The sequence below is a fragment of the Semicossyphus pulcher genome, unplaced genomic scaffold (genome assembly GCF_022749685.1).
Source record: "Semicossyphus pulcher isolate SPU_LCO1_2020_fin unplaced genomic scaffold, fSemPul1.0.p SCAF_12, whole genome shotgun sequence".
NCBI classification, from domain to species: Eukaryota; Metazoa; Chordata; class Actinopteri; order Labriformes; family Labridae; genus Semicossyphus; species Semicossyphus pulcher.
The window spans coordinates 6,472,357-6,484,361 of NW_027211626.1; the positions used below are offsets into that span (position 1 = coordinate 6,472,357).

General features: G+C 41.5%; 1 protein-coding gene across 1 annotated transcript; it reads left to right on the top strand.

Annotated features, from left to right (window-relative positions):
- The first annotated feature begins 224 nt into the window (after positions 1 to 224).
- sufu (suppressor of fused homolog (Drosophila)) lies at positions 225 to 10,910 on the top strand. Its single transcript, XM_069658743.1, has 12 exons — positions 225 to 533; positions 1,432 to 1,566; positions 1,937 to 2,073; positions 4,013 to 4,155; positions 4,551 to 4,636; positions 5,665 to 5,737; positions 6,096 to 6,252; positions 6,406 to 6,508; positions 6,885 to 7,019; positions 9,094 to 9,232; positions 9,325 to 9,393; positions 9,484 to 10,910. Exons 1-12 carry the CDS (start codon positions 385 to 387, stop codon positions 9,571 to 9,573), a joined length of 1,416 nt encoding a protein of 471 aa, XP_069514844.1. The 5' UTR covers positions 225 to 384; the 3' UTR covers positions 9,574 to 10,910.
- The last annotated feature ends 1,095 nt before the right edge of the window (positions 10,911 to 12,005 follow it).

Genomic DNA, 12,005 nt, shown 5'->3' on the forward strand with positions numbered 1-12,005 from the left:
TGTGGCCTGAGCCCCCAACACGGAAATCAGCATCTTCTTACTGTTTGATTGACAGAGTACCAGCCAATCATACTCATCTACAAATCCACTCGAACCTAAAGTCTCTTTCTTCATTGGTCAATAGGACCTGTCAGTCACTTACGTCATAATTCCCTCCAACCAATAGGAAGTCATTTTTTTGTAGAGGATGAGCAACAGGCTGTGTCCCTGCTGAGTGTAGCACCACGATCGGGGTGAAACCTGTATTTCGTTGGACAGCAGAAAAAGTGTGAAGCCTTTATGATTTAAGTTTGTCTAGTTTTTGTTTAGCTTGGTGTAGCTAGCAGGAGATAACTGCACATTTGTTGTTTTAATACAATAGAAGGGTTTGTTCGAGACCTTCGCATGGATGAGGTACGGCCTACAACTGGTGCTCAAGCCCACGGGCTGGTGCCGCTGTTTCCCCCTGGACTGCAGGCTATCTACGGGGAATGCCGGCGACTTTACCCCGAGCAGGCCAACCCGCTTCAAGTAACAGCCATTGTGAAATATTGGTAGGTACTCCGTTCTTACTTTTGCCAGCCTGGCAGTTTTGTAGGCATTGTGTTTGTGGAGCAAGTTTATGAAGTTATGGACAACTGTTTTAGTCAACAGTTAGCATAGCCGCTAAGCTAACATTTCAGCTAACTGCATCCAGGAGCCATACTGTAGGGAGCTGCTACTGTGTTTTGGGGAGTTTGATGATTCAGTATCAAGCTATGCTAGTTTAACTATAAAACCTTCATTTAAATGTATCTCACTACCTACAAGTTAGGACCTCTCAGCTTAGCTACCTGTCTTTATATAGCTGTACTGACGAGTAAACACAGTTTACTGACAACTCAAACACGTTTTTAAAGATTTATCATATTTGCAAGATGTGCTGTTTAATAACTCAATTTAAAACCAGCGAAAGTTAAAAACATATCTATAAAGACACAGGTAAATGTACTTGTTCTAAGAGGATTTCAATAAATATAGCAAAGATCCATCAACTTAAATATTGATTAAGGATTGAATACTGGAAAATATGTTGTTTCTAGTAACTCCAAACACGTCAGTTATAATCAATATTGGAAGACATAATACAAATATGGGATCAATGGTGTGCATGAGAAATATGTCAATCCACATTCTCTGTAAATACTGAAATACTACAACCATCTACCCCTTGGACATAACAACCTGATTCATTACCATATTTATCTCAGAACTTTTGCACTCTCTATTGCACCATTGCACTATTATCTCCTGTCTTTAAGTGTTGTTAAACCAGAGTCAGATTCCTTATATGTGCCCACATACTTTGCCAATAAATCTGATTCTGATTGTAAACATCTCTCACACATGGGAGGAATCTTCACAAAACAGCTTTGGACATGGCTCATGGTTTTTATTTTTATGTTTCTTCAGGTTAGGGGGACCAGATCCGTTAGACTACATCAGCATGTATAGAAGTATGGGCTGTCCAGCACAAGACATCCAGGAGCATTGGCACTATGTCAGCTTTGGCCTGAGTGACCTGTATGGGGATAATAGGGTACATGAGTAAGTACACTAATGTAACAGCTTCCAAATGCATGAATTGAGTTGGATTTTTGTTCTGTTTCTCTAATTTACTTCATTACAGGAATGTTCATGATATCAAGGCTTTCTAAGTATGCCAAATATTTGCTTAAGAGAGCTATTTAAGAGTAGACCACCTACTGACTAACACGGCACCTAATTATCCTCTTATTATTCTACATCCTCCTGTTGATCTTGTCAAGCATTGTGATTTCCAAAACCCTCATGCATATAACAAGAGAATAAGCTACAGCTTTTGATGTGTTGTTTACCCAGGTTTCTCACTGTGTTTTTGTTGTGTGTGTGTGTGTGTGTGTGTGTGTGTGTGTGTGTGTGTGTGTGTGTGTGTTAGATTCACAGGGGCGGACGGACCTAGTGGGTTTGGCTTTGAGCTCACCTTTAGACTTAAAAGGGAGGTTGGTGAGACGGCACCCCCAACCTGGCCAGCTGAGCTCATGCAAGGCTTGGCTCGCTATGTCTTCCAGTCAGGTAAGAATACAGAAAGTGTTGGGGTTTTTTTGGAGGGGGGCTGGAGGGGATGGAAATAAAACAAAGTGGTAGTTTTGTTTTGAAATTTCTTACAGAATAAGCTGCATAATAAAATGCCTCAGGGTCAGGGCCAAAGTCGTGTAGAACCATGCACAAACAAATTGTAAAATGTTGCAGACAGTTTTCCAGCAAGAATAGGTATGAATAATATTGCATACTGCATATTTCAGTAATATGGGAAATATATAAATGTAATGTATCTATAAATATCTAAAACTTTGATATAATAATAATAACATAGACTTATATAGCGCCTTTCATGGGACCTAAGGCCGCTTTACAGAGTAAGTAACGAACAAACAACAGAACAAAACAAGCAAACAAATAAGGCTGAAAGAGGTAAATAAAACTAGCACTGAAAACAGGGGAAGGTGTGAATTATAGTCCAAAGGCCGTGGTGAGCAGATGGGTTTTGAGGGTGTTTTTGAAGATGTCCAAGGAGACGGCGTTTCGGATCTCTGCAGGCAGAGGGTGGGGGCTGCAACACTGAAGGCTCGGTCCCCAACAGTTCGGAGACGAGAGCAATGGGTGGAGAGCAGGCCTGTATCTGAGGACCGCGGATCCTGGGATGGGGTATAGGGGTGTAGGGATGGAGGAGGTCCTTTAGGTACCGGGGGGGGATGAGGGTGGGGGTGATGTGCTGCCAGGCCTTGGTGCGGGTGAGAACCCTGGTGGCTGTTTTGGACTACTGGAGCCTGTCCAGGGCGTTGCTGGGAACCCCGAACAGGACTCCATTGCAGTAGTCCAGGCGGGAGGTGATGAATGCATGTATGAGGGTCTCTGCCACGGAGTCGGAGAGTGATGGCCGGGCTCTGGAAATGTTAGAGGTGGATAATTTTAATTTAACAGTTATTATGATTATGGAAGCTTGCTGTGTTAGAAATGTAATGCTTTTCTTGGTTTACTTTGTTAACAATCGGACAGTTTTGAGACATTATTTTAGACTCAGAAAAGGTCATTCAAGTTCAACATTTTAAAGAGAGATCGGTCATTGTTTTTTATATAGTCACAGTGTGTTATGATTTATCTGCCTTGGCTTCAATTGAACAACTTCCTTTTGGCTGCAGTTGCCATGCCACCATGTCACGTCTTATTGAATATGAAGAATGTGAAGGTAGCTTGTTATTCCAGTAATGACAACATGCAAGACAGAGGAGTCTGCTGCAGGCAGCAGTTTTTGGTTTGGTACACATGATTTTGTTTGTTCCAGCTCTGGGTATTGACAGGAAATCTAATTTCCCCTTTCCTTGCCTTTGCTGTTGTGCAAAAGTCCTATTAAAATGGTAAACAAGACTGTTGTTGTTGTGTATGATTGTATGCTCTTTAGTTAATGGGTATATACTGTATATAAGTTCTTTATTTCCTTTAGCCTTGTTTATAAAGTGCACAAGAAAGTGTGGCTGAGAAGGGAGGGGGCACTTAAAAGCCATGAGGAAAGAGAAGAAGGCTATTCTCCCCTCCGAACCACCCAGCCCTTCTCAGCTATCCAGCTGGGGTCAATTTGCGCGTGGGTGGGCTGGGCTCCTGAGCTAAGTAAATGCCGATTCTTGGCCATCTTCCCCCTCGCTTTTCTCCTGCAGCAAATCTGGACTTGGTACATGTTACCTCCCAAGCAGACACATTCCTTAGATGGAAATGTTACTATTTATGTTTTTCTTGCCACATTCTCTCTCTCTTTCTCTCTCTCTCTTGCTGATCATATCCCCTCTTTTCCTGTAACTGTATCTTTTCTTCAGAATGTCTCTACTGTCAGAACAATGGAAAGTAGGCCTGCCTCCCTCTGGTAGCTGGAAATGCCCTCTGCAGGCTGACACGCATGACGAAGCGTATTCTGTCACACTCTAAAAATGAATGTCTCCTTTTGTTCTCTCTTCTACAGAAAACACATTTTGTAGCGGTGACCACGTATCGTGGCACAGTCCACTAGACAACAGTGAATCCCGTATCCAGCATATGTTGCTAACAGAGGACCCACAGATGCAACCCATTCAAACGCCATTTGGCACCACGAGCTTTCTCCAGGTGAGTCCAAATATGTGATATTCACAGGGTGTAAGCACTTAACTTAAAGTTCACAACAGGCTTGCTATGGACTGGAATTTAGGTTTTAGACAAACCATGGTCCAACATTAGAAGAGAAAAGGATGCCTTAGTCCTTTGATTGATTATAGTAATGATTGGCATTTAGTCACATCAGCTGATCTGATATATTATTATTATTGTTATTTTAAACCTAAATATCAACTGTAAATATAACACTAATAGAAATGCTGAAGCGTTTTCTGCAAACCTAAACAGATACTACAGCTGTCAATCAATAAGTATAACTTTATGTTTAATGAAAAAAAAAAGGTCAGCAACAGGATGTAACAATATTGGAGACCACACCCTCTCACACTCTGCCATGTCTCCTACAGATTGTAGGTGTGTGTACAGAAGAGCTACAGGCGGCCCAACAGTGGAACGGCCAAGGCATCCTGGAGTTGATGCGCGGAGTCAGAGTGTGAGTACAAAAAGGGCTTTGTTATCATTCTGATATTTCATTTTGCTTCTTAGTTTTGTTTCATAAGTGATACTTTTCTTGTAGATTTTCAGTAAATATAACTTGACTTAACACACGCCTCAAATCGTTATTGTTCTATTTTAGTGCATTTGTGTTAAAATTGTGAATTTAAATATGAGATTTCACTTCAAAGGGCCAGCTTACTGATTTTCAACCTCAGTCCTATCATGCTGTTACGGGGAGCTAATGCCATTATGGTAGGAAAAAATGCAATTTGGCTCTGTGCCTTTGGAGGAAGCTCTCTGCTTCTCCAATGGGCTCTGGAAAACCTCCACCAGACTACGTAAAACACATGCCTTGTTCAAAATCGTCAGGTTTGAAATGTAGACCACAGACCTGGAGATTTTTTTAGACGATCTACCGGTATATTCTCATCGTATTTCGGATTCTGTACCGCTCTGAGCCATTGCCTGCAGCGAAAAGGTAGTAATTCACTCCAGCGTCCTTCTCTGGGCCGTTCCTTTCAGAGGGAGGGGCGCAGTGCATGCTGGGTGTTGTAGGAATGTAGAATGGGTGAAACCACGAGCTGTTTGTACAACTTTCTCCACAGCTGTGGCGCCAATTTCAAATATTATTGCTTCTATCGATTACAGAGAACACAGCTCTGACTGACAGAGGCTTTTTCCAGGGGCGAATTGCTCCTTTAACCTTGAATGACAGAAAGCAGGCCTGATCTGCTTTCATTGTTAGCAAATCTAGTCCAATAGATGACTTCATTCCCCACTGTAACACAATATTTACTTTTCTCTTTCAAATGTTCATTCATTGAACTAAAGTAAACTAAACCAAAAACAGGAAACAGTTGTTATAACAAAGCTCCTCCAGAGTGAAATGTGTGCGTTCCAGTGTGACAAATATATTGTGGATCAGCTGATAGAGAGGGAATTTACCTCTTAATTATTAACTGTGTGTTTAACATGAGGTTAATAATATGTGGGACTAATGTTTGATGATTTTCTTGTGTGCAGAGCTGGTGGCCCCTGGCTAATCACAGACATGAGGAGAGGGGAGACTATTTTCGACATTGATCCACACCTACAAGTAAGCTTTATTAAGTTCACAGCTTAGTACTATATTGTATTTACAGTGGGTTTTCCACAGCTGCTAGCTTTTTGGGCATTGTACATTTTAAATGACAATTAAATTAATTAATGATAAATATTTGTATGTTCTGAAAGGCTGCAGAGTGAAGTTCAGATGAGCTGATGCAAACTGATTTCCATTTATAAAGATATAAATAGATAAAAGGAAGCCATGTATGACTTGCAGAGCTAACTTAGCACCCCCTGTTGGATCATAAGTCTTTATGCAGTGTCGTCTCACTTTTGAAAATCTAAACCACATGTGGGTTCTACGTGAGCTAGTGTTGATGATTGCGTATGTTTCTTGCTCATCCAAGCAGGAGAGAGTGGACCAGGGTATCGAGACAGAGGGCTCCAACCTGAGTGGGGTCAGCGCCAAGTGTGTGTGGGACGATCTGAGTCGACCGCCAGAGGATGAGGAGGACAGCCGATCCATCTGCATAGGATCGCAGCCACGGAGGCTCTCAGACAAAGGTAAGCCAAGTCCCAAAGGAGAGAAAAGAGTCTAATTTAGACTCTGCAGATCCAAGAATGGTTAACCAGCCTGCACACAGGAGTTCTGGTTTCATGCCGTCAGCAGTGCATGATGGGATAATTCCATGCTGATCTCTGTCTGTGTGTTGACAGACACAGAGCAGATCAGGGAGACCCTGAGAAAAGGACTGGAGTTTAACAGCAAGGCAGCACTACCACCTATCAACAGCCAGAGACAGAGCCACGAGAGACCTCAGTGAGTGTTCCTCCCACACACCAGCACACACTTTAACATGGGTTCAGCTCAGCATAAGGGTTTCACGAGGATAACTCCCTCTACCATGTGCAGTGACTCACAGTGAAACTGACATGTGAACTGTTATCACCATTGTTTCTTAGCTACCAGCATAATAGAGGCATTTGTCACTAATTTCTGTGGAAGTTCTTCCGCCGAGTCAGGTAGTAACTTTATGGAGGAGTTGTGAAATCTGTGTCTACTCGCAGGCAAAGGTCAAGGTGCTGCCGTTTCCTACACGGAAGAGGTTTTTTCTTCTGTTGTTTTTCAGACTTCCTCACTAGTATGTAACTTTTTTAACTTATCACTCTTTCTCTCTTCTTTGTCTGTTTCTCAGGAGTCGAAAGGACAGTTTGGAGAGTGAGAGCTCGGCAGCCATTGTTCCTCACGAGTTGGTCCGAACACGCCAGTTGGAGAGCGTCCATCTGAAATTCAACCAGGAGTCCGGCACACTGCTGCCCCTCTGCCTGCGGTACTGCACCATTCTTTTCCTGCTCCCACACTCGATATTTCCCCTCTTGGAATGTCCCTAAGATATACAGATAAAATATAAACCAAACATTCGTGTTGGATGGGTGTGGCAGAAAGTTTTCATAAATCATCAGAGCAAAAATGCAGATGACACCACTCTCTTACATGTTCAAAAGGAACTTTTGGCAAGGAAGCCCTAAAGTCTGATTTTCCTCCTCCTGTTTTCACTTTGATGCCACTTCAAGGAGTGTCAAGGATAAAAGCTAGCCAGTTGTTAGTGGCCCAGAGCTTTTTTAAGTGAGCAAAATAGCTTCAAAGTAAATGTAGAGTAACCTGTGACATGAATGGTCACCTGAAACTGAACGACAGGATAAAGACTGGTCTATGTTATCATATTTCTGTTGCCTCTCTTTCCTCAACATTGACTAATTAAAGAAGTCAAAAATAGTTACTACTGTGTGTTGTTACCATGATTTGGCTTATGTACAGTGACTGGCTGTCCTTACTGTTTACCCACCTAACAAAAAGTGTGTGAAATGACAGGAAGAAGCTTCACAAGATTTGATTTGCTGAATTGAAACAGAGACTTTCAATATGTTACAGACCACCACCAAACTTTAGTTAAAGGAGCAGTTCACCCCTGGGAAAAGCCACTGTCAATCAAAGCTGGTGTTCTCTGTAATCGATAGAAGCAATAATATTTGAAATTGGCGCCATAGCTGTGGAGAAAGTTGTACAAACAGCTCGTGGTTTCGCCCATTCTACATTCCTACAACACCCAGCATGCATTGCGCCCCTCCCTCTGAAAGGAACGGCCCAGCGAGAGACGCTGGAGTGAGATACGACCGTTTTCCACTCAAGGACATTGATCGCTGCAGGCAACTCAGAGCGGTACAGAATTCGAAATACAACGAGAATATACCGGTGGATCGTCTAAAAAATCTTCAGGTCTGCAGTCTACATTTCAAACCTGACGATTCTGAACGAGACATGACATCAGAGGCGGGCATCCTAGATTGAGGAACTGTAGTTTAGCGAGCTCCCTGGCCTCCACCAGACTACGTCAAACGCGCCATCTGGCGGAGGCCAGGGAGTTTTCCAGGGCCCATTGGAGAAGCGGATAGCGTCCTCCAAATACAAAGAGCAAAACTGCATTTTTTTCCTACCATAATGGCATTAGCTCCCCATAATAGCATGATGGGACTGAGGTTAAAAATCGGGGAACTGGCCCTTTAAGATTTTATTTTATTACCAGTAATCAATTTGCTCTATGCACTATATACTGTGTGTAGTTTCTACCAGTAAAGTTTATCTATCGGATAACCGGAAATAACCATAATGGTTGCAACAGTTTCAGTCGTATCTGTCTTGATCAATTACTCAATCTTTTGTTTCTTCCAAATGTCTCAATCTTTGACCAAAATTAGCACCAGTCACTTAAACCAAACATAGAAACATACATCCCTGTTCTTCTGCTTTTTTTCATTATCAGGTTTGTACTATGAAGTTGGAAGCTGACTGGAGATTTTAAGAGCTTAAATTTTGACAGCCCCATTTCACTCCGTAATTAATTGTTAATACACAATCACCCCGGTTAATGGATAAACCCCTGTCATCTCAGGCAATAACATGTTATTTTAAATGTCAAAATGGGACACTGGCTTTCTTTGGTCTTCACAAAATAAATAAGAAACTATTATATTAACTTACCCTTTAAAAATTGCTAGTAATAAAAAACACTGTAATGGAAAAAAAGAAAGATACAATATAAACCACATAAAACACATTTTATGGACCAAGCATGGATCTGGGGCTGTTAGCTGGAGAGGTGCCAGTTCCTTTTCTGGGCACTGTCGGGGCGCAAGTTCACGTGCAGCCCCCTCACTCTGACATCTCTGCGTTCATGCATGTCCATGTTTGTGCACGTGTTTATTATGTGTGTAGCATGTTTGTAAGAACAGAGTGAAAACATTGAATTTCCCCTCAGGGATTAATAAAGCATGTCTTCTTCTTCTTCCTCCTCTTCATAATCATGCACCTGGTTTTCATACTGGACTGTGTTTCATGTTTTACAGGGGCAGGTTACTTCATGGGAGACACTTCACTTACAAGAGTATCAACGGAGACACAGCCATCACCTTCGTATCTACAGGTGTTGAAGGAGCTTTTGCTACTGAAGAGCATCCTTATGCAGCCCATGGCCCCTGGCTTCAGGTATACACACACAGACCTGCGCATTAACTCAAGTTTCATGTTATGCTTTCATCTCTGATGCATTTATTTGACCTGTATCTCTTCTTTTGTAGATACTGTTGACTGAAGAGTTTGTGGAGCAGATGCTTGGGGATATACAAGAACTTAACACTCGTGAGGAGGTACGCAAAATAGCTATATTTAAACTCGTGATTTGAGTTTGTTCTACCGCCAGCTTGTTTAACCATGGCTGTCTTCTCTCTTTTCTACAGACAAAGTTACCAAAGGAGTACAGCTGGCCCGAAAAGAAGCTGAAGATCTCTGTACTACCAGACTCTGTGTTTGATAATCCACTGCAATGAGACAGAGACACATAATCACTAGAAAATACCCTCAAAAACACCTGCAGACACACTTCCAGAGTGGACCATCGTGAACAGGAGACCACCAAGGACATGCAGCAACCCTGATCTGTCAGCTCTGTTTCCACAGTGGACACTCCTGAGGGATTATTTTAACTCTTTAGACTGTTACTGCATTCTCAGACCAGCTCCACTGTTTACAACACTCCTCTGAGGTCTGAATGCTTTTGAGAATCAGCCTGAAAACCAGCCGGTCCAGATGGTCGACCTGTAAGAACAATCATTATAAGTGAGACACACCAGCTGTAGGGCAAAACAGGATGTTGTCATTCATCCAGCGAGGCCTGCCAAGGTCTGAGGTCAAAAATATACGTCACTAATGCAGACGAGAACGATCCAAACACAGTGTCCCGAAAGATAACCGAGTTGCGGTGTCTTAAAAACAGTTCTATTTATTCCATCGGCCTTGGAAAAGACGGAAAAGTCAAGTTTTTGATCCTTTTCATCTCTTTTTTCTCCATTGTATTTACAAATGCTGGACATTTTGCTTTTATGTTTGTTGTCATACCAAAGTTTTACCTGTTGGCTGTCTGTGTCTCTAATGTGTCATGATTCCATCATGACACGACAGGATGATAAACTGTTCGTCACTGCCTGTTTGTCTGGGATAACCAAGCAAACATCTGAACTGTTATCTGAGGTATCTGTAAAATGCTGCAGGACTAACCTCCTCCTCTCCCCTGTGCCAAGAACATGACTCCTCTCTTAAGCGATATTTTTTTGTATGCTATTCATTCAGTTTCCTCACATATGATTATGTGCGTTTAAAAGATATGAAATGTAATACATCAAGTCCGTTGTAGCGTTTAACGAGGAAACTGTGTCAAGTCCTCCCTCTGGTGTTGTCTCCGGTGGCCACATTAAACATGTTTTTTTAATCAGTAGGACCTGCTAGAATATGAATCCGAGTAAAATTCCTCTGTGCCTTGAGTTGAAAAGGACCACGTACTCTGTTAACTCTTAATGCTGCCTACAGCTCCTGGATTGTTACAAGGTAACACTTTGAATCAAGGCGGCTGCGTTCGTTGTCTGTTTCTGATATCACTCCATATATAAGAGCAGACTACTTTCACTACAGTGTCTTCTTACACAAATGTACTCCTATACAACATGTGATGGCATCTAATGTTTGTTTGTCTTTTTTTATTCCGAGTGAAAGTTTAGAAATTCCTTGACATGGTATTTTATAATTTACTATCTTATTGACTGAACTGGCTGATTGTAATCCCAAGTGCATTAAAAAGTGTAGGTATTTACACAAATAAAGCTGCAAAACTTCCAGAATAACAGAGGAACTTATTTCATTTAAAGATTGTTTCTTATATGTTTAATGGCTGAATTTCTAAAGCTCTTTTGAGTGCACTTTCTCAAGGACTCTTCAACACGTGGACAAGAGGAGCTGGAGGTCAAACCACCAAACCTGTGATTAGTGGACGACTTGTTTTACCTGCTGCGCCACAACTGCCTCTTTGAGTCCAGATATAGTATCGTGAGACAAACTTATATTTTCCTAATAATGCATAGGATTCCCTGACGACTATTTAAAGTATTAATATGTTTACATAATGCATAGTAAAATAGATGTGAGTAATAAGGAACATGTTATGGTGCTTATAAGCTGTGATTAATGGCATTATTAATGATAAATCATATAGCAGTGCTTTGTAGAATCCAATAAGAGCAAGTTAGAGCTGCCACATTGTGAAAAATCCTCCTGGCTGGCATTAACCTATTATTATAAGGTAATAAAACACTATTCTACGAAGCCATACGGTTGCAAACAATATAGTTATTGTTATAACTTTAATTTTATCGTAGGTTTGATGACAAGATGCAGCCCAAATTAGTTTTTTTTTTTCTTTTGTCGCATGTTGTCATTGCCATGTATTTTAGAAAATACTTAAATCAAATGACCACAAACCATCAAAGTGTTAGTATTTCAGTAGCACATGAGCACTGACAGTACTGACCCACATTAAAGTCAGTTTTACACGATCCTGTGAGTGCCGGAGCTTTTGTTTTTCCACTGTCAGTCCTGGGCTTGAAATTTAGCCAGGACACGTTGCACAAAAGGGCCAACTGGCATATTTTTTTGGCCTTGGGGACATCTACCAGGTTTATCTGACCTGTAATTAAAAGCTAAGCAAAGAGACAAAGCAAATGCCCTGCTGGAGGAAAACAAGTACAAGCCAGAGGGATTGTTCACACTGCAACCCCAAAGCTATCTTAGCTTAGACCTGTAATATAAAGAAGTAGCGTATTTAACCATTTACAAAACCATATTAAACCATTGATAAAGCCAGTATAAGGTCATTACAAAGGGTTTCCTTGCCAGAAAGTGGTACCAAATATAGGCTAATAGGCTACTATTT

Excerpts from the sequence above, each read along its gene's own strand:
- sufu (XM_069658743.1), top strand. The coding sequence starts at position 385 with ATGGATGAGGTACGGCCTACAACTGGTGCTCAAGCCCACGGGCTGGTG. Across the intron at positions 5,738-6,095 it reads ACATTGATCCACACCTACAA|CAGGAGAGAGTGGACCAGGG; the intron begins GTAAGCTTTATT and ends TGCTCATCCAAG. Across the intron at positions 9,233-9,324 it reads CCCATGGCCCCTGGCTTCAG|ATACTGTTGACTGAAGAGTT; the intron begins GTATACACACAC and ends CTTCTTTTGTAG.